Below are 25,000 nucleotides of genomic sequence, written 5' to 3' on the forward strand. Positions count from 1 at the left end.
TTTTTTTTTTAATTTCCATAAGTTATTGGGGAACAGGTGGTGTTTGGTTACATGAGTAAGTTCTTTAGTGGTGATTTGTGAGATTTTGGTGCACCCATCACCTGGGCAGTATACACTGTACCCTATTTGTAGAGTTTTATTTCTCACCCCCTTCCCTTCCTTTCTCCCTGAGTCCCCAAAGTCCATTATGTCATTCTTATGCCTTTGCATCATCATAGCTTAGCTCCCACTTATGATATGTTTGGTTTTCCATTCTTGAGTTACTTCACCTAAAAGAATAGTCTCCAGTCTCATCTGGGTCGCTACGAATGCCATTAGTTCTTTTTATAATAGCTGAGTAGTAGTCCATCATGTGTATGTATGTCTATGTGTATATATATATATATCACAGTTTCTATATTCATTTGTTGATTGATGGGCATTTGGGTTGGTTCCCTGATTTTGTAATTGAGAATTGTGCTGCTATAAACACGCATGTGCAAGTATCTTTTTTTTTTTTTTTTTTTTTTTTTTTTTTTATAATGACTTCTTTTCCTCTGGGTAGATACCCAGTAGTGGGACTGCTGGATCAAATGGTAGTTCTACTTTTAGTTCTTTAAGGAATCTCCACACTGTTTTCCATAGTGGTTGTACTAGTTTACACTGTCACTCGCAGTGTAGAAGTGTTCCCTGTTCACCACAGCCACACCAACATCTACTACTTTTTGATTATGGCCGTTCTTGCAGGAGTGAGGTGGTATCGCATTGTGGTTTTGATTTGCATTGCCCTGATCATGAGTGATGTTGAGCATTTTTTTCATATATTTGTTGGCCATTTGTATATCTTCTTTTGAGAATTGGCTGTTCATGTCCTTAGCCCACCTTTTGATGGGATTGTTTGTTTTTTTCTTGTTGATTTGTTTGAGTTCATTGTAGATTCTGGATATTAATCCTTTGTCAGATGTATAGATTGTGAAGATTTTATCTCACTCTGTGGGTTGTCTGTTTACTCTGCTGACAGTTCCTTTTGCCATGCAAAAGCTCTTTAGTTTAATTAAGTCCCAACAATTTATCTTTGTTTGTATTGCATTTGCTTTTGGGTTCTTGGTCATGAAACCCTTGCCTAAGCCAATATCTAGAGGGTTTTTTCCAATGTTATCTTCTAGAATTTTTATAGTTTTATGTCTTAAAGTTCTTGATCCATCTTGAATTGATTTTTATATAAGGTGAGAGATAAGGATCCAATTTCATTCTCCTACATGTGGCTAGCCAATTATCCCAGTACAATTTGTTGAAAAGAGTGTCCTTTCTCCACTTTATGTTTTTGTTTGCTTTGTCAAAGATCAGTTGGCTATAAGTATTTGGGTTTATTCTGGATTCTCTATTCTATTCCATTGGTCTTTGTGCCTATTTTTATACCAGTACCATGCTGTTTTGGTGACTATGGCCTCATAGTATAGTTTGAAATCAGGTAATGTGATGCCTCCCTATTTCTTCTTTTTGCTTAGTCTTGCTTTGGCTATGCAGGATCTTTTTGGTTCCATATGAATTTTTTCTAATTCTGCAAAGAATGATGGTGGTATTTTGATGGGAAATGCATTGAATTTGTAGATTGCTTTTGGCAGTATTGTCATTTTCACAATATTGATTCTACCCATCCATGAGCATGGAATGTGTTGCCATTTGTTTGTGTCATCTATGATTTCTTTCAGCAGTGTCTTGTAGTTTTTCTTGTAGAGGTCTTTCACCTTCTTGATTAGGTGTATTCCTAAGTATTTCTTTCTTTCTTTCTTTCTTTCTTTCTTTTTTTTTTTTTTGCAGCTATTATAAAAGGGGTTGAGTTCTTAATTTGATTCTCTGCTTGGTTGCTGTTGGTGTATAGAAGAGCTAGTGATTTGTGTATATTAATTTTGTATCTGGAAGCTTTGCTGAATTCTTCTATCAGTTCTAGGAGCTTTCTAGAGGAGTCTTTAGGGTTTTCTAGGTAAATGAGTATATCATCAGCAAATAGTGACAGTTTGACTTTCTCTTTACTGATGTGGATGCCCTTTACTTCTTTCTCTTGTCTGATTGCTCTGGTTAGGACTTCCAGAGTTTGGCTATGTTGAAGAGGAGTGGTGAGAGTGGGCATCCTTGTTTTGTTCCGGTTCTCAGAGGGAATGCTTTCAACTTTTCCCCATTCAATATTATGTTGGCTGTGGGTTTGTCATACATGGCTTTAATTATATTGGGGTATGTCCCTTGTGTACCGATTTTGCTGAGAGTTCTAATCATAAAGCGATGCTGGATTTTGTCTAATGCTTTTTCTGCATCTATTGAGATGATCATGTGAATTTTGTTTTTAATTCTGTTTATGTGATGTATCACATTTATTGACTCGTGTATGTTAAACCATCCTACATCCCTGGTATAAAACCCACTTGATCATGGTGGATTATCTTTTTGATATGTTGTTGGATTCGGTTAGCTAGTATTTTGTTAAGGATTTTAGCATCTATGTTCATTAGGGATTCAGTCTGTAGTTTTCTTTTTTGGCTATGTCATTTCCTGGTTTTGGTGTTAGAGTGATATTGGCTTTATAGAATGATTTAGGGAGTGTTCCCTCTTTCTCTATCTTGTGGAATAGTGTCAGTAGGATTGGTACCAATCCTTCTGTAAATGTCTGGTAGAATTCTGCTGTAAATCCATCTGGTCCTGGACTTTTTTTGTTGGTCATTTTTAAATTGCCATTTCAATCATGCTGTTTGTTATTGGTCTATTCAGGGTATTTCATTCTTCCTGATTTAAGCTAGGAGGGTTGTATCTCTCCAGGAATTTATCCATCTCTTCTAGGTTTTCTAGTTTATGCATGTAAAGGTGTTCATAGTAGCCTTGAATGATCTTTTGTATTTCTGTGGTGTCAGTTGTAGTATCTCCCATTTCATTTCTTATTGAGCTTATTTGGATTTTCTCTCTTCTTTTCTGGGTTAATCTTGCCAATGGTGTATCAATTTTATTTATCTTTTCAAATAACCAGCTTTTTGTTTCATTTATCTTTGGTATTTTTTGTTTGTTTCAATTTCATTTGGTTCTGCTCTGATCTTGGTTATTTCCTTTTTTCTGCTAGGTTTGGATTTGGTTTGTTCTTGTTTCTCTAGCTCCTTGAGGTGGTGTGACCTTAGACTGTCTGTTTATGCTCTTTCAGACTTTTTGATATAGGTGTTTAGGGCTATGAACTTTCCTCTTAGCACTATCTTTGCTGTGTCCTGGAAGTTTTGATAGGCTGTGTCACTATTGCTGTTCAGTTTGAAGAATTTTTAAATTTCCTTTGATTTCATTTTCGACCCAGTGATCATTCAGGAGAAGGTTATTTAATTTCCATATATATGCATAGTTTTGGAGGTTCCTTTTGGAATTGATTTCCAGTTTTATTCTACTGTGGTCTAAGAGGGTGCTTGATATCATTTTAGTTTTCTTAATTTATTGAAGCTCATTTTATGGCCTATCATATGGTCTATCTTGGAGAAAGTTCCATGCACTGTTGAATAGAATGTATACTCTGTAGTTGTTGGATGGACTGTTCTATATATATCTGTTAAGTCCATTTGTTTCAGGGTATAGTTTAAATCCATTGTTTCTTTTTTGACTTTCTGTCTTGATGGCCTCTCTAGTGCTGTCAGTGGAGTACTGAAGTCCCTCACTATTATTGTGTTGCTGTCTATCTCATTTCTTAGGTTTAGTAGTAATTGTTTTACAAATTTGGGAGCTCTAGTGTTAGGTGCGTATATGTTTAGGATTGTGATATTTTCCTGTTGGAAATAAAATTATCATTATTATAATGCCTCTCTTTGCCTTTTTTAACTGCTGCTGCTTTAGTTTGTTTTGTCTGATATAAGAATACTCTTGCTTGTTTTTGCCTGTAATATGTTTCCACCCCTTTATCTTTAGTTTGTGTGAGTCCTTATGTATTAAGTAAGTCTCTTGAAGACAGCAGGTAGTTGGCTGATGAAGTCTTATCCATTTTGCAATTCTATATCTTTTAAGTGGACGATTTAGGCCATTTACATTCAATGTTAGTATTGAGATATGAGGTACCATTCCATTCGTCATGCTGTTTGTTGCTGTATACCTTGGTTTTTTGTTTTTGTTTTTTAAATTGTATTTTTGTTTTATAGGTCCTGTGAGATTTATGCTTTAAAGAGGTTCTATTTTGTTGTGTTTCCAGGATTTGTTTCAAGATTTAGAGCTCCTTTTAGCAGTTATTGTGGTGGTGGCTTGGTAGTGGCGAATTTTCTCGGCATTTGATTGACTGAAAAAGACTATCGTTCCTTCATACATTAAGGTTAGTTTCACTGGGTACAAATTTCTTGGCTAATTGTTTTGTTTGAGGAGACTGAAGATAGGGCCCTAACCTCTTCTAGCTTGTAGGGTTTCTACAGAGAAATCTGCTGTTAATCTGATAGGTTTTCTTTTATAGGTTACCTGGTGCTTTTGTCTGACAGTTTTAAAGATTCTTTCCTTTGTCTTAACTTTAGATAACCTGATGACAGTGTGCCTAGGTGATGATCTTTTTGTGATGAATTTCCCAGGTGTTCTTTGTGGTTCTTGTATTTGGATGTCTAGGTCTCTAGCAAGACTGGGGAAGTTTTCCTCAATTATTTCCCCAAATATGTTTTCCAAACTTTTAGATTTGTCTTCTTCCTCAGGAACACTGAATATGCTTAGGTTTGGTCATTTAACATAATCCCAGATTTCTTGGAGGCTTTGTTCATATTTTCTTATTATTTTTTCTTTGTCTTGATGGATTGGGTAAATTTGAAGACCTTGTCTTTGAGCTCTGAATTTCTTTCTTCTCCTTGTTCAATTCTATTGCTGAGACTTTCCAGAGCATTTTGCATTCTATAAGTGTGTCCATTGTTTCCTGGAGTTTCGATTTTTTTTATGCTATTTCCTTGAATATCTATTTCCTGCCTTCACTTCTTGTATCATTTTTTTTTATTTCCTTACAATGATCTTTGTCTTTCTCTGGTGCCTCCCTGATTAGCTTAATAACTAACCTCCAAAATTCTTTTTCAGGTAAATCAGGGATTTCTTCTCTGTTTGGGTCTGTTGCTGGTGAGCTAGTGTGATTTTTTGGAGGTATTAAAGAACCTTATTTTGTCATGTTACGAGAATTGGTTTTCTGGTTCCTTCTCATTTGGGTAGCCTCTGTCAGAGGGAAGGGCTAGGGCTGAAGGTTTGTTTTGTCCCACAGGGTGTTCCCTTGATGTAGTACTTTCCCCCTATTCCTATGGATGTGGCTTCCTGAGAGCCGAGGTGTAGTGATTGTTATTTCTCTTCTGGATCTAGTCACCCAGCAAGTCTACCAGGCTCCAGCTGGTACTGGGGGTTGTCTGCAGAGTCCTGTGATGTGAACCATCTGTGGGTCTCTCAGTCGTGGATACCAGCACAGTATTTGGGGTGTCTCCCAGGTCCTGCAGGAGCAATCTGCTTCCTTCAGGGAGTCTGTGGGTCCTCTCAGGTTTCCTGATTTATTCCTGCAATTGTTCTGGAGCAGAAATTAACAATGCAAACCTCCACACGCTGCTCTGTCTGTCCCAGTCAGAGCTGCAATCTAGTCCTGCCTCCCGTCTGCCATGTTTCCCAGTGGTGTCTTTTGAAACAAAACATTTAAAACATTGATGAAGTTAGGTTTGTCAATTGATTGTATTTTTGGTGTTCAATCTAAGAACTCTTTGCCTAACCCAAAGTTGGGAAGAGTTTTACTTTTTCTAAAAGCTTTATAGTTTTAGCTCTTACATTCATGTCTATGATCCATTTTGAATCATTTTTTGTGTGTGATGTAAGGGTCCAACCTCACTTTATAAAATACCCAATACACTTAAAAATATGAATAGGCTTTATTTTTAGAACAGTTTTAGATTTATAGAAAAATTGGACGGCAAGTACAGAGTTCCTCTGTATTCCCTTCCCCGACAGTTTCCCCTATTATTAACATATTGGGTTAGTGAGGTACATTTGTTACAATTGACGAGCCAATATTGACATATGCATTAGTTTTCTAGGGCTTCCATAACAAAAGACCACAGACTGGGTGGCTTAAACTAGGGGACCCCAGTCCCCCGGTACCAGTCCATGGCCTGTTAGGAGCTGGGCTGCACAATAGGAGGTGAGTGGTGGGCGAGTGAGTGAAGTTTCATCTGTATTTACAGTCACTCCCATTGTTCACCACCTGAGCTCTGCCTCCTGTCAGATCAGTGGCAGCATCAGATTCACATAAGAGTGCGGACGAGGCGGGCGCCTGTAGTCCCAGCTACTCGGGAGGCTGAGACAGGAGAATGGTGTGAACCCGGGAGGCGGAGCTTGCAGTGAGCTGAGAGCCGGCCACTGCACTCCAGCCTGGGCGGCAGAGCAAGACTCCGTCTCAAAACAAAACAAAACAACAACAACAACAACAACAACAACAACAACAACAACAACAACAAAAGAGTGCGGACCCTACTGTGAACTTCGCATGTGAGGGATCTAGGTTGTGCTCTCCTTATGAGAATCTAATGCCTGATGATCTGTCATTGTCTCCCATCACCCCCAGATGGGACCATCTAGTTGCAAGAAAACAAGCTCAGTACTCCCACTGATTCTACATTATGGTGAGTTGTATAATTATTTCATTATATATTACACTGTAATAATATAAATAAAGTGCACAATAAATGTAATGCACTTGAATCATCCTGAAACCATCCCCTCCCTTTCCCGGTCCATGGAAAAATTATCTTCCATGAAACTGGTTCCTGGTGCCAAAAAGGTTGGGGACTGCTGGCTTAAACAACAGAAATTAATTTTCTCACAGTTATGGAGGCTAGAAGTTCTAGGTCAGGGTGTCAGAAAGCTTATTTTCTTCAGAGTCCTCTCTCTCCTTGGCTTGCAGATGGCTGCCTTCTCACTATGTCCATACTTGGTCTTTTCTCTACTTGAGTATTGCTGGTGTCTTTCTGTGGGTCCAGATTTCTTCTTATAGGGACACTAGTCCTTGTAAGAAGGTTGGACTGGTGCATACCCTAATGGCCTCCTTTTTAGCTTCATGACCTCTTTTAAAGGCCTTATCTCCAAAGATCTCCAAAGAAAATATCTTCTGAGGTACTGTGGGTTTGCAAATGTTGGAGACACAAGGTTCAGCCTATGGAAATAGATTATCATTAACTGAAGTTCATAGTTCACATCAGGGCTTACTCTGTGTTGCACCTTCTATGGGTTGTGACAAATGTTTAATGGCATGTGTCCACTGTTGTAATATCACAGAGGGTAGTTTCACTGCCTAAAAATCCTCTGTACTCTGCCTATTCATCCTTCTTACTCCTAGCCCTGGTAACCACAGATCTTTTTTCTTTTTTTTTTTTAGATGGGGTCTCACTCTTGTCACCCAGGCTATAATGCAGTGGCATGATGTCAGCTCACTGCAACCTCCACCTCCCCGCTTCAAGCAGTTCTCATGTCTCAGCCTCCCAGGTAGCTGGGATTACAGGCATGAGCCACTTTGCTTGGCTCATTTTTTTGTATTTTTAGTAGAGACAGGGTTTCATCATGTTGACCAAGCTGGTCTCGAACTCCTGACCTCAGGTAATCCGCCCACCTTGGCCTTCCAAAGTGCTGGAATTACAGATGTGAGCCACTGTGCCCAGTCACCATGCCTCCCTAGTTTTGCCTTTTCCAGAATGTAATATATGGTCATTTGTCACTTAACCATAGGGATATGTTTTGAGGAATGCACTGTTAGGCAATTGCATCATTGTGTGAACACGATAGAATGTATTTACATAAGACTCCATGGCAGAGCGTCCTGCACTCTTAGGTTGTCAAGTATGGCCTGTCGTCTCTAGGCTACAAACCTGTATAGCTTGTTACTGTACTGATTACTGGAGGCGATTGTAACACAGTGGTAAGTATTTGTATATCTAAACATATGTAAATATAGAAAAGGTACAGTAAAGAGATTTTAAAACAGTATGCTTGTGTAGAGTACTTAACTTGTGTGGAGCTTGCAGGACTGGAAGTTGCTCTGGGTGAGTCAGGGAGTAAGTGAGTGGTGAGTGAATGTGAAGGCCTAGGACAGTACTGTGTACTACTGTACACTTTAGAAACATTGTACACTTAGGTTACACTAAATGTCTACAATAATAAATGAACTGTAGCTTACTGTACAGTTTTCTTCAATAATAAATGAACTGTAGCTTACTGTAACCTTTTTACTTTATAAAAACTTCTTAATTTTTAAAAATTTTTGACTCTTGTAATAACATTTGGCTAAAACATAAATATATCATGCCCCTGTACATAAATATTTTCTTATTCTTAAGCTTTAATTACAAAAATATTTTTTAAAGTTTAAAAACTTTTTTTGTTAAAAACACAGAGACAAACACACTCGTTAGCCTAGGTCTACTCAGGGTCAGGATTGTCAATATCACTGTCTTCCACTTCCACATCTTGTCCCACTGGAAGGTCTTCAGGGGCAGTAACACACGTGGAGCTATCATCTCCTAGGATAACAGTGCCTTCTTCTGGAATACCTCCTACAGGACCTGCCTGAGGCTGCTTTACAGTTAATTTTGTTGTTTTAATGAGTAGAAGGTGTACACTGTAAAATGACAATAAAAATATAGTATAGTAAATACATAAACAGTATCAGTCATTTATTATCATTATTGGGTATTATGTACTGTGCATAATTGTATGTGCTAGACTTTTTTTTTTTTTGAGACAGAGGCTTGCTCTCTTGCCCAGGCTGGAGTGCAGTGGTGCAATCTCGGCTCACTGCAATCTCTGCCCCCTGGGTTCAAGCAATTCTCCTGCCTCAGCCTCCTGAGTAGATGAGATTACAGGTGCACGCCACCACACATGGCTAATTTTTTATATTTTTGGTAGAGACGGGATTTCACTATGTTGGCCATGTTGGTCTCAAACTCCTGACCTCAAGTGATCCACCTGCTCTGGCCTCCCAAAGTACTGGGATTACAGGCGTGAGCCACTGTGCCTGGCGTGTATGTGCTAGACTTTTATACAACTGGCAGTGTGGTATGTTTTTTTACCCCAGCATCGCAGCAAACACATGAATAATGTGTTGCATTATGACTTTATGGTGCCTATGACTATCACTAGGCAACAGGAATTTTTCAGCTGTATTTTATTCTTATGGGACCTCCACTACACATGTGGTCCATTGTTGACCAAAACGACTTTATGAAGCGCATTACTGTAGTTGGAATCCAATGGAATGTCATTGTTCAGTTAGCTTCTTTCACTTAGTAATATGCCCTTATGGTTTTTCTATATCTTTGTGTAGTAATAACTCATTTCTTTTTAGTGCGGAATAATGTTACATTGACTGGATGAGCCACAGTTTGTTTATCCACTCACCGTCTGAAGTACATCCTGGTTGCTTCTAAGTTTTAGTAATTATGAATAAAGCTGCAATAAATATTTGTGTGCAGGTTTTTGTGTGAGCATGGTTTTCAATTCTGTTGAGTAAATACCAAGGAGTGTGATTACTGAATCATCAGGTAAGAGTATGTTTAGTTCTGTAAGAAACTGCCAAAATGCCTTCCAAAGTGGCTGCACCCTTTTGTATTCTGACAAACAATGAATGAGAGTTCCCGTTGTTCCACATCCTCACCAGCATTTGTTGTTGTCAGTGTTCAAGAATTTGGCTATTCTAGGCCGGGCATGGTGGCTTATGCCTGTAATCCCAGCGCTTTGGGAGGCCAAGGCAGGCGGATCACCTGAGGTCAGGAGTTTGAGACCAGCCTGGCCAACATGGCAAAACCCCATCTCTACTAAAAATACAAAAATTAGCTGGGCATGGTGGCACATGCCTATAATCTCAGCTACTTGAGAGACTGAGGCAGGAGAATCGCTTGAACCCAGGAGGTGGAGGTTGCAGTGAGCTAAGATCACACCATTGCATTCCAGCCTGGGCAACAAGAGCAAAACTCCATCTCGAAAAAAAAGAATTTGGCTATTCTAATAGGTGTGTAGTGGCATCTCATTGTTTAAATTTTGTGATTTCCTAATAACATATGATGTGGAGCATCCTTTCATATGCTTAGTTGTAGAATTACAAAGAGGATTTTGATAGAGCTAGCATTGAGTTTACAGATCATTTTGAAAAGAATTATCTTAAGAATTGAGTCATCCAATCCAAGAACATGGAATTTCTCTTCATTTATTTAGATCTTCCTTAATTTATCTCAACAATGTCTTATAGTTTTCAGTGCTCAATGCAATTCTTTTCTTAAACATACTCTTAATTATTTACTTCTTTTTAATGCTACTGTAAATTAAATTGCATCTTTATTTAATATTAAACCTTTTTAGTTTTGGAAGACTTCACAGTTACAAGAACATTGCTCTTGTCTTCTATATATTGAAATAATATAATTGCAAGCAAGTTGGTACTGTCATCTCAAGTGCATCAAGGTTGAAATCCCAAATATTTTATAGTTACTGTCTCAAGAGAAATGAACTTCCTTACTGGTCATAGATTATTTATTTTTAAATTCATTTTTGGTATGAAATAGTAACTGCTTATTTGGCTAACAATTATTTTGGTTGGCATTTTAGGCTGAGCTCAGCTGGGTGGTTTTCTAGTCTAGCTGGGCTTGCTGTGTATCCATGGTGACCTGCCTGTCAGGTGGCTCTGCTGCTTGGGGCTGGCTAGACATTGATGGGGACCACAGCAGTGCCTGGGCCATATTCCTTTCATGGTACCAGGTTACCCTGGGCTTGCTTTTGTGGTGTGTTGCAGGGATCCGAGAGAGAACACAGGCCACTGGACCTCAGGAGACCTAGGCTTAGAGTGGTGGTGCTGTCACTCTGCCTCATTCTGTTGACCAAAGTGAGTCACAAGGCCAGCTGGAATTAAAGGTGAGGGGAAATTGATCCCATCTCTTGATGGGAGGAGCTTCAAAATCAAATGCAAAGGGGCATGGCCATAGGAAGGAAGTAATCGTGGCCATTTTTGCAAACAGTTCACCATGGGAGTGTGTATCTTTGCAGTTCAGTCTGGCTGATTAGAATCGGAGTCATATTTTTGTTTGTTTGTTTGTTTGGGAAATTATCCACTTCTGAATCTTGGCAGGGACAAATACCACCACTTCCAACAGGAGCTGAAAATGCTCCTTATTTGTTTTCTTCTTCCATTGCATCTAGGGCATGGGCACCTGTGCAGTTTAGAGGTGAGGAAGGTGAGCTAGTAGGGTCAATGTAGAATTGGTGTTCTAGTTAGGGTGATGACAGGGATGCCTGGTTGAAAGGCCATGTTCTCATTGCAGAAATGGCAACTGTGCTGGTGTTGACCTTGGTTGCAATACAGTTAAGTAGTGGGTGAAAAGCGGGGAGGGTGCCAATTGTCACCTCTCTTGCTCTGCTGCAGCGGGGCCATCAATATTTCATGAGAAGCAGGGCCTGGTGCTGCGTTTATTTGGGGTAAGTGCATTTTGCTATAATTGGACATGGTGAGCCCTTGCTAGAGTTACTGAAACAAGTGCGTACCCTAGAGATGGGTTGAATTGGTCTCTTCAGGTTTCACTTCTCCAGGGGGATGGTTGACATTGCCAGATACTCCTGGTTGGCTCCAAGGGTCTTATTGAACTGTGTGCAGTGAAGGGAGGAATCTGAGGAGGGTGCTGCCTGAGTGGCCTCACTCTGCTTAGTCTCCCAGGTTCACCTTTCATTTCAGTCCAGTGGTCTTGTATCATGTGAGTTTGTAAAGAAAGCTGATCAGTCAACTAGAGAATGATCTGCTATTTTAGCATCACTTGTTTAGCTTGTGAAACTGACCATGTTTCCAGGAGGTACCCATGACTCTGGCTGTGCGGGGGCCCTACAGGGTCCTAGTGGGTCAGCCGTGAGCCCAGGGGACAGTGTCTGTCTCTTTCTTTCTCTACAGGCAGCCTGTGTGGTGATGGCACTGGTGCATGCTACCTGCTGCCCGTCTTTGACACTGTGTTCATCAGGAGGAAACACTGGCACCAAGGCTTGGAAACAGCCATGCTGCGGGACTTCTGTGAGACATTCCCAGAGGACAAGGCCCTGGGGGTCAGCTGCCTGATGTCTCCTGCCATGTACCAAGGTAAAACCCCTTGTGTCTTGCAGAAGCATTTGGGTAACGGTGATGGATAACACATGTGCATTCTGGAGGACTCTGCAGGGGGAGGCCCTGGGGAGCCCTCGTGGGCAGATGCAGGCCTCCACTTGGCAGCACGCTCGTGAGGTTTTCTTTCTTTCTGAGAAATCTCTGGTTGCTGCAGCGTAAACTGAGACTTCATGTTTGATCACGAGAAGTGAACTTCTCCCAAGCTGGAAAATAATTGGATTCAGAAACAATCACAAACAAACCAACGAGCTCAGAGAGAAGGGAATCCAGAGAGCTACCGCCATGCTGCGGGCTGCGGGGCTTTGGAGTGCCTTTGCTATTTCACTTGATGCCTGTAGTTCCTCACTTTGTCCTTTGAACTAGAAGCCACGGGAGAGCCCAGGAGCTGAAGGGAAGGCAGGGACCAGGTAGAAAGGCAAGCTCTGAATGGACTCAGCTTTCCAGCACCTCTGTAGCTCTCTACGCACAAGACGCCTCCCTCCCATATTCTTTATCCACGTTTGCCAGAGGAGGATGAAACAGCTCTGATGTGAAACATCACACTCTAAGGTGACAAGGGTGGGAGGCTCTGGAGAGCATGTCTCTGAGTCCCCTTCTCCCCCATGAAGCACACACACCCTACTTTGTGCCCTGCCTCTGTTCTTGGTGTGCGGTGGTTTTTGAACGCTTAGTATGGAGTTTCTGGCGTCTTTCTGGCTCAAGGGATAGGAGAGAACAGTTAGGAAAGGCAAGGAAGCTTCCATTGCTGTGAAGTCATAAAGAAAAGCAGGTAAAAACATACTTTTCCCCAAGTGGGTCTGGCTGTTTCTTTGTATTTTCAAACTCTTAGCCTGTTGTTCAAACTCTGAAGAGCCTTGAATTTCTGCAAGAGTGCTCGAGGCTTCCTGCATCATGTAGCTCACTTTCAGGTACAGGAGCATTCGGGAGCCCAGGCAGCTGGTCCTCTGTCCATACCCATGTCCTTCCGGGCCTGCGCCTCCTTCTTGCTTCAGGTGCAGGCCACCTCAGGGTTTTAGGAAGCTTTAGCAAGGGAGTGGAAGAGAGTCTTTTACTCAAAGGAACGGTGGGCTCCAAGGCTAAGGGCTGGCTGCTGATCCTGGGCCAGCCTTGCCGAGACCCTGTAGGGCCCTGTGATCCCTCCCATCCTTCCACTGTCTTTACCTGCAAAGAAAGATCTGAATGTGCTGATTCTGACTCACGCTACTTCTCTCTGGGCTTCAGCCACCCAGGTGTGCCTGTCAGGTTTTTATTGAGTTCAGTGATGCCTTCCAACTGGACAGGAGGGACTCTGGCAGGAGTCCTGGGCCCCATGCTTTGAGCCTTCTTTCAACTGCATCTCCCTCCAGGGGGCGAGGGCTCCATGGGCCCAAGAGGAGGTGCCCAGCTGGCTCATGCTGCTCCTTCTAAACTGGCTCAGGGTGCCAGTACCCCAGTATTCCTGCCAGTGGCCACTGTGGGCCTGAGTGGACCTCATCCCTGGGTCTGTGCTCATGAGGGTGGACCATGCCGCCAGTTTGCACATCCTCAGAGCCCAGGGGCGGCTCCTGGGGGGCTGTGGATGGCATGTGGGGAGGACGGCCACATTTGTACTCACAGGCCCCGTGAGGTATTGGGGGCTGGGGTGGGAGGAGAAGGGGGTGGACTGCCGGCTGGGGGCCAGCTCGCTTGGTATTGCCACATTCTGGTGCAACACTCCAAGGAGTCCAAGAATTCTAAATTTGAAACGAGCTTCTCCTGTTGTTAGGAAGTTATATTTGTCAAGATAGGAGGGCAGAACGTGTCATATATAGCGCTTTGCTAACTTGGTTTGTACCTTTGGAAGACAGGCATTCCTCATTTCACTGCTCTTCCCTTGATTGCACTTTGCAGATGCTGCGTGTTTTACATTTTGAAGGCTGTGGCAACCCTGCTTCAAGCAAGTCTATCAGGGATATTTTTCCAACAGCATGGTATCGCTTCATGTCTCTGGGTCATGTTTTGGTAATTTTCACAATATTTCAAACTTCTTCATTATTATTATATCTGTCATGGTGATCTGTGATCAGTGATATTTGAAGTTATAATTGTTACAACATCAATTGGGGGCACCACAAACCATGCCTGTGTAAGTCAGTGAACTTAATCGATACACGAGCCTGTTCTGACTCCTCTTCCGATCAGCTGTTCCTTCCTTTTCTTCCTATTCCATGAGACACAACAATATTGAAATTAGGCCAATTAATAACCCTACAATGGCCTCTGAATGTTCAAGTGAATGGAAGAGTCACATGGCTTTCACTTTAAATCAAAAGCTAGAAATGACTAAGCTTAGCAAGGAAGGCATGTCAAAAGCTGAGGTATGCTGAACGCTAGGCCTCTTGCACCAGGTAGCCAAGTTGTGAATGCAAAGGAAGAATTCTTAAAGGGAATGAAAAGTTCTACTCTGGTGAACACACAAATGATAAGAAAGTAAAGCAGCCTTATTGCTGATAGGAAGAGTTTTAGTGGTCTAGATAGAAGATCAAACCAGCCACAACACTGCCTTAAGTCAAAGCCTAACCCAGAGCAAGGCCCTAACTCTCTTCAATTCTATGAAGGCTGAGAGATTTGAGCAAGCTGCAGAAGAAATGTTTGAAGCTAGCAGAGGTTGGCTTATGAAGTTTGAGGAAAGAAGCCGTCTCCATAACATAGAAGTGCAAGGTGAAGCAGCAAGTGCTGATACAGAAGCTACAGCAAGTTATCTGCAAGATCTAGCTCAGATCGTTGATAAAGGTGGCTACACTACACAACAGATTTTCAATGTAGGTGCAACTGCCTTTTACTGGAAGAACATGCCATCTAGGACTTTCATAGCTAGAGAAGAGAAGTCGGTGCCTGGCCTCAAAGCTTCAAAGGACAGGTTGAGTCTCTTGTTAGGAGTTGATGTAGCTGGTGGCCTTCAGCTGAAGTCAATCCTCATTTACTGGTCTGAAAATCCTAAGGCCCTTAAGAATTATGCCAAATCTTTTCTGTCTGTGCTCTAGAAATGGAACAACAGTGTCTGGATGACAGCGCGTCTGTTTACAGCATGGTTTATTGAATAATTTAAGCCCACAGTTGAGACCTACTGCTCAGAACAAAAGATTCCTCTTAAAATATTATTGCTCATTGACAATGTACCTGGTTATTCAAGAGCTCTGATGAAGATGTACGAAGAGATTAATGTTGTTTCCATGCCTGCTAACATAATATCCATTCTGTGGATCAAGGAATAATTTCAGCTTTCGAGTCTTATTTAAGAAATACACTTCCTAAGACTTCCATAGATAGTGATTCCTCTGATGGTTCTGGGCAAAGTACACTGAAAACCTTCTGGAAAGGATTCACCATTCTAGATGCCATTAAGAACACTCAAGAACACTCATGATTCATGGAAGGTCAAAATATCCACATTCATAGGAGTTTGGAAGAAGTTGATTCCAACTCTTATGGATAACTTTGAGGGAGGAGTCCAAGACTTCAGGAAAGGAAGTCGCTACAGATGTGGTGGAAATAAAGAGAGAACTAGAATTAGAAGTGGAGCCTGAAGATGGGACTGAATTGCTGCAATCTCATGATTAAACTTGAACAGTTGAAGAGTTGCTTCTTATGCATGAGCAAAGAAAGTGGGTTCTCTAGTTGGAATCTCCTCCTGTTGAAGATGCAGTGGACATTGCTGAAATGACAACAAAGGATTTAGAATATTCCATAAATTAGTTGAGAAAGCAGCAGCAGCAGGGTTTGAGAGGATGAACTCCAATTTTGAAAGAAGTTCTACTGTGGGTAAAATGCTGTCAAACAGCATCACATGCTGCATAGAAATCTGTTGTGAAAGGAAGAATCAATTAGTGGAAGAAACTTCATTGCTGTGTTATTTTAAGAAATTGCCACAGCAACCCCACTCTGAGAAGCCATCAACCTTGAGGCAAGACCCTCCACCAGCACAAAGATTATGACTCCCTGAAGGCTCAGATGATCACTAGTATTGTTTAGCATTAAAATATATTTTAATTAAGGTATGTACATTGTATTTTTTAGACAAAAATGCTATTGCATGCTTGCTAGACTACAGTATACTATAAACATAACTTTTACGTGAATGCACTAGGAAATCAAAAAATTTGCGTGACTTGCTTTACTGTGATATTTGCTTTATTGTGGTGGTCTGGAATCAAACACACAGTATCTCCGAGGTCTGCCTGCACTTAGCATTGCACTGTGTAGGTTTCCATCTGTGTTCTTTCCCAGGGCCCCCCAGATGTTAAGAAGAGGGCCTAATGGAGTCCTCATGGGCACCTGCAGAACCAGGAGCAGTTTCCCATTCACCTGGATTCAGGACATTGCCATGTGAAAATGTTCACCCATGAATGTGAGCATAAAAGTCTGGGAAGCTTGAGTGGACCCTGGAATCCAGGAGGGAGCAGAGGATAAGCCTGAAGTTTCTTTGGGAGGGAAGAAGGATGGTGCATGAAAAGTGGCCTGGGTGGATGGTGCTGAGGACTGAATTGGGCCCCCCACTCAAATTCATATGTTGAAGCCCTTGGTGTGACCACATTTGGAGATAGGGCCTTTAAAAAGTTAATTAAGGTTGAATGAAGTCCTGAGGGTGGGCCCCTAGTCCTGTATGATTGGTGTCCTTGTAAGAAGAGAGGCACCAGGATGGACCCAAACAGAAACAGCCGTATGAGGATGCAGGGAGAAAATGACCATTCGTAAGCCAAGGAGAGAAGCCTCAGGAGAAAACAACCCTGGGCCACCTTGATCTTGGATGTCCAGCCTCCATAACTGTGAGAAATAAATTTCTGTTGTTTAAACCAGTTGTCCCCAACCTTTTTGGCACCAGAGACTGGTTTCGTGGAAGACAGTTTTTCCATGGATGGGGCAGAGACAAGAGATTGGTTTCAGAATGATTCAAGCACATTACATTTATTTATTGTGCACTTTATTTCTATTGTTATTACATTTTAATATATAATGAAATAATTATACAGCTTACCATAATGTAGAATCAGTGGGAGCCCTGAGCTTATTTTCTTGCAACTAGATGGTCGCATCTGGGGGTGATGGGAGACAGTGACAGATCATCAGGCATTAGATTCTCATAAGGAGGGTGCAACCTTGCATGCAAAATTCATGATAGAGTCCATGCTTTTATGAGAATCTAATGCTGCCGCTGATCTGACAGGAGGCAGAGCTCAGGTGATAACATGAGCAATGGGAGCAACTGTAAATACAGATGAAGCTTTGTGTACTCCTCCACCACTCACCTCCTGCTGTGCGTCCTGGCACTGGTCGGTGGCCCAAGGGTTGGGGACTCCTGGTTTAAGCCAACCGGTCTGCAGTGTTTTGTTAGAGGAGCCCTGGTAAATGAATGCAGATGGGAAGCATGGAGATGAGAGCTCCTCACCGGGAGGAGCCAGGGAGGTGGGCGTGTCCATGGTAGGCAGGTGAAAAAGTGGTTTGAGTGCCGCAGGGATTCCAGCAGAGATCAGGGGGTGGAGGGCTGCTAGAGGACTGGAGTGGGCTGTGTCTGAGACCCAGAGAGCTGGCGCAGAGTGAACCAGGGTGAGGTGGGGGACTTCCTGACTCACACTGCGTTCCCTTCTCCCAGTCTGTAGGCAGTTCCTGCTGGTCTGTCCGGAGGAGCGAGGGCGCCTGTGGGAGGTGGAGCCCCTGGGGGCCTGGGGCCAGTGCATCAGTGTCTGGCTCAAGGTTCAACTTCACCAGGCAAAGCTTCCAGACTGTGAGTAGGACTGAAACACTGCACCGTGTCTAGTTATTTCTGGTCTCAATACTAGTATGGATTTACATGATCTAATGAGACCCATGTGGATGTTATTTCTGTTGTGGCAAGAACAAAGGAGAGGCAGGACCTGGGTGGGGACATCTTATCCTCCAACGTTCCCCTCCTGAGTGAAGCACACCTTCCGGTCTTTCTTGCTCAAAAAGATCACCCCCAATTTAGCAGTTAGGAGCTCCCTGGGACTAAGGGACTCCCCTTTTAAAATTAGATAGATTATTGAAACATGTAAGATCAGTTTCCTCTGCCTAGCTGAAGATGAGTTGAAAACACTATTCTGAACAGGTAATGAAAGGTAATGTGTGGCTGGGCGCCGTGGCTCATGCCTGTAATCCCAGCACTTTGGGAGGCGGAGGCGGGTGGATCACGAGGTCAGGAGATCGAGACCATCCTGGCTAACACGGTGAAACCCCATCTCTACTAAAAATACAAAAAAATTAGCCAGGCGTGGTGGTGTGTGCCTGTAGTCCCGGCTACTCGGGAGGCTGAGGCAGGAGAATGGTGTGAACCCGGGAGGCGGAGCTTGCAGTGAGCCGAGATGGCGCCACTGCCCTCCAGCCTGGGTGACAGAGCGAGACTCTGTCTTAAAAAAAAAAAAAAAAAAAAAAAAGAAAAGAAAGGTAATGTGTGCACTTGGTTGAAAACTCAAAAGGGTTTACTATGAAACGCGAGTCTCCTATCCTCCTCACCTCTGAGGGGACTGCACACATAATGGCAGTGCCGCAGAGACAACGTGCTGCAAAACCTCTGCCTGGTCTTTTTCACAGCAGCATAGTATGATGTCGCATGGACATGATGTCATTTGTTTCCCTGTTGACAGATGTGCACTCCGTCTTCAGTTTCTGGTTGCTCGAGACAGTGCCCCAGTGGCAGTTTGCCAGTGGGGTTTAGTGGAGGAAGCACGAAAACAGAGCCTTTGGTGGTGGGTTTCCAGGAGAGGCAGGGGGTGGGAAATCCTTTAAACAGTCAGATGGGAAAGCAGGCTTGCAGTGTCAGGATTTCCAAGTTGCTTTTTATTTTTTTTGAGACAGAGTCTGGCTCTGTCATCCAGGTTGGAGTGGAGTGGCGCAATCTTGGCTCACCGCAACCTCCGACTCCCGGATTCAAGGGATTCTCCTGCCTCAGCCACTTGAGTAGCTGGAACTACAGGCATGTGACACCATACTCGGCTAATTTTTGTATTTTTAGTAGAGACGGGGTTTCACCATGTTGGCCAGGCTTGAACTCCCGACCTCAGGTGATTTGCACTCCTTGGCCTCCCGAAGTGCTGGGATTACAGGTATGAGCCACCGCGCCCAACCCCAAGTTGCTTTTTTGACAGTGAACTTTCCACTTCTTGCAAGGTGGGTAACGGCTGCTCATGACAGGCACTTCTCAGCTCAGCACTGAGAGGTGAGGCCAGGCCAGGGCTGGGGCAGCAGACACCTCCAGGCTGCAGGTGCTGCCATGGGTGGGAGGTGAGGGGGGACAGTTAATTTAAATTAACTGTCCAAAATGAAAGCCCTGGCTCTCCTTCACTCCTGGAGTGGGTGCTCCCATCAGCGTCAAATGCCATTTCTGCAGCTGCAGGTGGCTCATTAAGGGGTTGACAGGCAGCCAAGGTGTCAGGCTTTCTCTCCACGTGGTGACTGATCCACCTTAGGTGTTGACAGGTGAGCGTGCCTTGGAGTTTATTGATGATAATAGTGATCAGTTTTGCTTTTATGCTGGAAGGCTTAATGGATCTTTACAGATATTAGTGGGGTGACCAGGCACCCGGGAAGGAGGCATGGCAGGGCGGGGCTGTGCTGTGATCCTAATGAGGCAGTTAAGTGACTTGCCCTGTGGCACTGAGGAATGAAGGGAAGCCGGTCGTGTCCCTGGGCACTGAGCTGTCCAGCTGTGCGGGTTTATGGACACGCTTCACAAATGAGGCTGTGGGGCCTCGCACAGCCTCTGTGCTTGGATGTTTCAGTTCCTTGGCTGGAAATGGAAAAAGAAAATGTGCTGCATATTGAAATGTGGAAATCGCACAGGCCAGAGGGGTGAGCAGGGACGAGGATGTTTTCTCCTAATTGGGGAGATGGCTCCTCCTGGAGAATTCCACTGGGGCTGTTTCAAGAGCTGGGAGTCAGTGTGGTCTGGGCAGAGGAAACTGAGCTGGAAGTCAGATGCCAAACCTGTCACTTTAATTCACTCTGAGATTCACCAACTCTCGTTTTAAAACAGCAAATGAGGGGACTTGCACAGAGAATGTTCCAGAAGCATGCTTGAGTCCCTTGAAGGAATAAGGGTTATCATTATAATTAGGATATAATTAGATTACTAAAACTCTTTAATTAAAAAAAAAAATTCTAAGTTATGGTCTTTTCACTGCCTGTATAAATCATGGCTAGTTCCCAGTTTCACCCACATCTTCTTTCCCCTCGAGGGCCCGCAGTCAGGGTTTTAATTCACTCAGGAAGGTTTTCAGCCAACCGGCTTCAACTTGCAGCCATTATGACAGTTAGTGCTGACATCTCAGGTTTTTTTCAAGTTGGTGAGTTGGGGCTGCAAATGTGATCACAGATTAGCTCAGTGCTCTGCAGTTTCTCGTCTGTTTCTGTCTTCATGGAAATCAGCAAGTGTTAGTGGATTAGAACTTCTTACGGGTCACCTAACAATGCAGATTCCGGAACCTTCTCTTCCCTGGGAAACTCAGGCCATTAATTGGATGTTAGTCTTAAATTAGTCAGTGATTCTTAGAGTTACTTTCTTGACTTGTTCTGTTTTTTCAAGTTTTATCTGTTCTTTCTTTTTCCTGACAGTTATTTTGGAGGTATCCTATAATTTTATGTGCCATAGAAATAGAACTGTAAGCAAGAAGCCCAGTGGAATCAATTGCTTCTTGCTCTAAATAAGGCATGAACATTTCACAACATTTCAAAGGGAAATTAACTTGTGCTCATTGCAAATGTTTTTTTAAAGACTATTTTTGAAGCAGCCTGATTGGTGGGCCAGGTCTTTAAAAGTTTGTGCGATCTTGGCTGTTGATAACATCTGCAGCTTATAATGGCCCTGAAAATATTTTCAGGTTATGCAGACCTTTTGAGGGAAGGAGTTTGTGGGAAATTTCTTTCTTCCTACGTTCAGTTACAGACAAAGCCTTTGAAACTTGACCAATAGGATCATAATTGCTTCTGATGTGATTTCCTGGTCAGCCTAAACATGGCTTAAGTTTCTTTACCAGAGAGAATGAAACTGAATATATCAACAGTGAAATGTTCTTTTACAAAATTGTTATTGGGGGCAGGAAATAATTGACTACTGCTTTAAAAATTAATTTTTTTCCATCTATAAGTCATAGTTTTGCTTTCTTTCTCTAGCTGAATTTTTAATCGATTCAGTTGTCATCCACAAATACATTTATTTGCATTTAATTTTTAAACCAGAAGGATCTTTGCATCAAGAATTGTGAAAAATATGAGATGGGAGGCGGGGGCTACTTTTCTGAAAGTTTAATGCCCAGGAAACTGCAGTTCTGACCTTTTTTTTTCAGTTTGTTCTGGTGACTCATACATTATAGAGTACAATAGCAACAGCAATTTTGTGGTGGTGCAGTGTGCTGGGGAGTGCTGGGGGCAAAACCACCATACTGGGTGTGTTTTCTTCTGGCAAATGCTGCTCTTTGACAGGTTGTGTGGCTCCCCTTAGTGGCCATTGTAATCTACTGCAGCCTTGGATGATAACTTACCTCTGTGATTAGGGCTCTGATACCTCCAGGTGTGCTTCCAAATTAGTGCACTCATTTTTAAAGATTTAATGAACCTCGATTAGGAATGAAATACAAGTAAACATTTGATAGCTCACAACACATAAAAACATTAGGAAAGGTGGCAAATTGATAATGGGTTTTCTACTTCATTTTCTCATTCATTCATTCGTGTATTCCTTTATTTGTTCATTCGATAACTGTTAATGGGGCATCTACGGGTGTGCCAGGCACTTCCTAGACGTTAGGGATGCAGTAGTGAATAGGGCTGACCTGGCTTCTGAACTCATTTACCAGCTAACTACATGGGCACCTACTACTGTGTGACATAAAAACTCTGTATGGCCAAGAGAGCTAAAGTGTGCTGATATTTTTAAGTGCCCACAATTAAATTTTGCCAAACCAAATTTTTCTAATTTATGCAGTTCTGTAAATACATTTAAAAATTTACTTATATAGATAACAACTAAATAATTCATTTGTTCTTTAGTAAACAAAATGTGTTACATAGGTATTTTCAGCTGAAATGCAAAACTGCGTTTTTTTTTAGGGATCTGAACACCACACACACATATGGATTTGGGGACGTGGGGTGGAGAGGTGCAAAGGAGGACAAGAAAGTCATCCCTTTCCAAGTCGGTACTGATTTGGTAGGAGAGGAGGGAGACTCACTGAACGTGGGTGATTATGACCTCTCTTGTGAGCAAAACCACCAGTGAGGAAAAAAAAAAAAAAAAAAAAAGAAAAAAAAAAAAAAAAGGATCCAGGACTAGAACTGGGAATGTGAGTCCCTTGAATGCCAGAATCGATGGAAGAACAGATCACAATTCCAGCTCAGAAATGCTTGAGTGGAACCATTACTTTGCATCTCCTGACACCTGTCTTCTGGAGAGCATTGCAGCAAATGGCAAAGTGAAGGTCAAGAAGATAGAATTGACCTAACACCTTGGGAGGCTGAGGCCGGAGGATCACTTGAGGTCAGGAGTTCAAGACCAGCCTGACCAACATAGTGAAACCCCATCTCTACTATAAAAGTACAAAAATTAGCCAGGAATGGTGGCAGGCATCTGTAATCCCAGTTGCTTGGGAGGCTGAGGCGGGAGAATCGCTTGAACCTGGGAGGTGGAGGTTGCAGTGAGCCCAGATGGCGCCACTGCTCTCCAACCTGGGCCACAGAGGGAGACTCCATCTCAAAAAAAAAAAAAAAAAAAAAAAAAAAAAAAAATAGGATATAGAATTGGGTCATGGCTATCAACATGTTTGCAAGGTCCCCAGTGTACCATTTCCTCTTTTGATTGTCCAGCCCCTTGGGAGCCACCCTCATTTGCTTATCCTCTTTCTCCTGCTTGGGGAGGGCAGCACACCCAGGAAATTCCGAGGAGAACGTGAGCCGTCATGCGAGGACTTCTCAGAATGACACACCCAGACAGTCTGCCCCTGGAGACAGCAGCAAGGTATGGTGATACTATATCACCCCCATGAACCTCTCACTTTCTTAGTAATCAGGTTGTCCTTGCTTAGTGAAGCCGTGGTCTGAACCTGCCAGGCAGCTTCCTAAATGACTCGGCTGTGGGCTTCTCGTGGCAGCGGGGCCTTGGTCTAGGCTCAGAATCTCTGGGCTATCATGGGAGGAGGGTGTTGCGAGGAGAGGCCTTTGTAATTAGATTTTTTATGGTTCTCTTCTCTAAACTAGACAAGCTCTAACGAAACCAAAATGGAACAGAACACATGGGAATTGGCCGTAACCTTGCATCGTTAAGGAAATATTGAAAAATCTGAATTTCAAATTTTGCCATGGACCAGTGTCTGTCAAGCAGAACAAAAAACAAGACAAATTTGTCTTTCTTTCCTCCTCCACTGCAAAAGCTCAGATTGCTGGGATGGAGTGGAATTAGGTATTAGGTTTTTGTATAATCCAGAGTGACTGTAGAGCAGAATCTTGAGGGAATATTAAGAATATTTCTTAGAGGCTTGTTGTCATTCAGTATTTCATAAGATTTTAGGTTTTCCTGGTTTTCCTGTGGCTAAACCAGACTCTTGCCCACACAGGGTATTGTGAAAATGTCCATTTTCTGGTGCCAAAGGGTCTTTGCTCTCAAATCCCTAAAGAGTCCAAAATTACTTTAAACTCACACTTGTACATCATGGACAAATACTGCTCATTTTGGAAAATATATTGCTCTGAAATAGAAGATTCAACAATGAAAGCATAAAATATCCCAGTAAGTGCTGGATTGTTTTAGAAAGCTGCTTCCTGTCTGACATTAGCTCTAGCCATCTGGCAGATGAGGGCTTTCATTTTCTTTGGTTCACCATAGAAAGATGGGCTAACCTAAGACCCAACAGGCACTGAACAGAGAGCGTAGTACTTGGCCATTTCTGTTGATCCTTGACTTTTCTTTTAAACCTCTGTCAGAGGAAGCAGAAGTGTCCAGGGTACTGTAACGCCCATGGGTGTGGACCTGGGGGAATTCTGCACATTTGAGCACGGAGTGCCAGCTTTGAAAGTAGTGCTTCCTTCCCTGCCCTTTCTCTGGTCTCCCCAGGCTGGGCTGTCCTTCAGTTCCTTTCAGTAAATATGTGCTCCTATGCACAAAACCTGATTTCCTCGTGGCTGGCTGGGGCGTTTGAACCTGGCCTATTCTGAATCTCAGCAGGAAGTGAAGGCGCAAGCCAGACCAGGACACCTGCATGTCCTGAACGTCCAGCCCCAGACTGTGTGGGACAACCCCATTGCCATGTTTAATTGGCATGCCTGTGGATTCTTTTCTGACTTCAGGAGAGGATGCGTGGAGAAGAATTGGAAGACACAAAGAATGATCCAGAGTGTGGAGTGGAAGAGGAGGATACCGGGCTGGCGGGGCAGACACTGGGCAAGCTTACAAAGTCCAGTCCCTGACGTCTCCAGATGCCCATCTGGGCCGGGTCCGGAGGCCTGCCTGGGGTCCCAGGATTCGGGTCTGAGACTTGTGTGGCCGGGAGTGCACCTTCCCCAGGGATCTTTGAGGGGCCAGTGACCCCGCGGGCCCCACATACCTCTGAGGTGGGCTCAGGCTCTAGAATGCCTGAGAACATGCTGCACTCAGCATACGACACCATGCAACAGTGGGGAAATATTTCCCTAAGTTAATTGTTGATAGTTCCTAAACATTTCAGAAGCTTACTTGTTAAAACTAATGTGGCTTTTGCTTCTCAGGATAAATTGGTGGGACTTCACCGGAACCACAGGGATGTTTTACTGAATGTACCTCTTTCCTTACAGAAGTTTAAAGATGCTCAGGAAGGGGCCACACCCATTCCATCTGGGCTGTAGAAACTCATTGCAGGTTTGCACATGCCAGCCTTGCTATTGCTGTGAGAC

At 43.0% G+C, this 25,000-nt stretch overlaps 1 protein-coding gene across 1 annotated transcript in view; it reads left to right on the forward strand.

The window, feature by feature from the left end:
• The window catches only part of FAM169B (family with sequence similarity 169 member B), a 47,203-nt gene extending 22,665 nt beyond the window's left edge, over positions 1-24,538 (forward strand). Inside the window, exons 4-6 of the mRNA XM_030930923.1 lie at positions 11,906-12,088; positions 22,999-23,093; positions 24,419-24,538. Coding sequence (XP_030786783.1) covers positions 11,906-12,088; positions 22,999-23,093; positions 24,419-24,538 — 398 coding nt within the window. The remainder of the gene's footprint in view (positions 1-11,905; positions 12,089-22,998; positions 23,094-24,418) is intronic.
• Positions 24,539-25,000: the final 462 nt, after the last annotated feature.

Source organism: Rhinopithecus roxellana, chromosome 5 (genome assembly GCF_007565055.1).
Source record: "Rhinopithecus roxellana isolate Shanxi Qingling chromosome 5, ASM756505v1, whole genome shotgun sequence".
NCBI lineage: Eukaryota > Metazoa > Chordata > Mammalia > Primates > Cercopithecidae > Rhinopithecus > Rhinopithecus roxellana.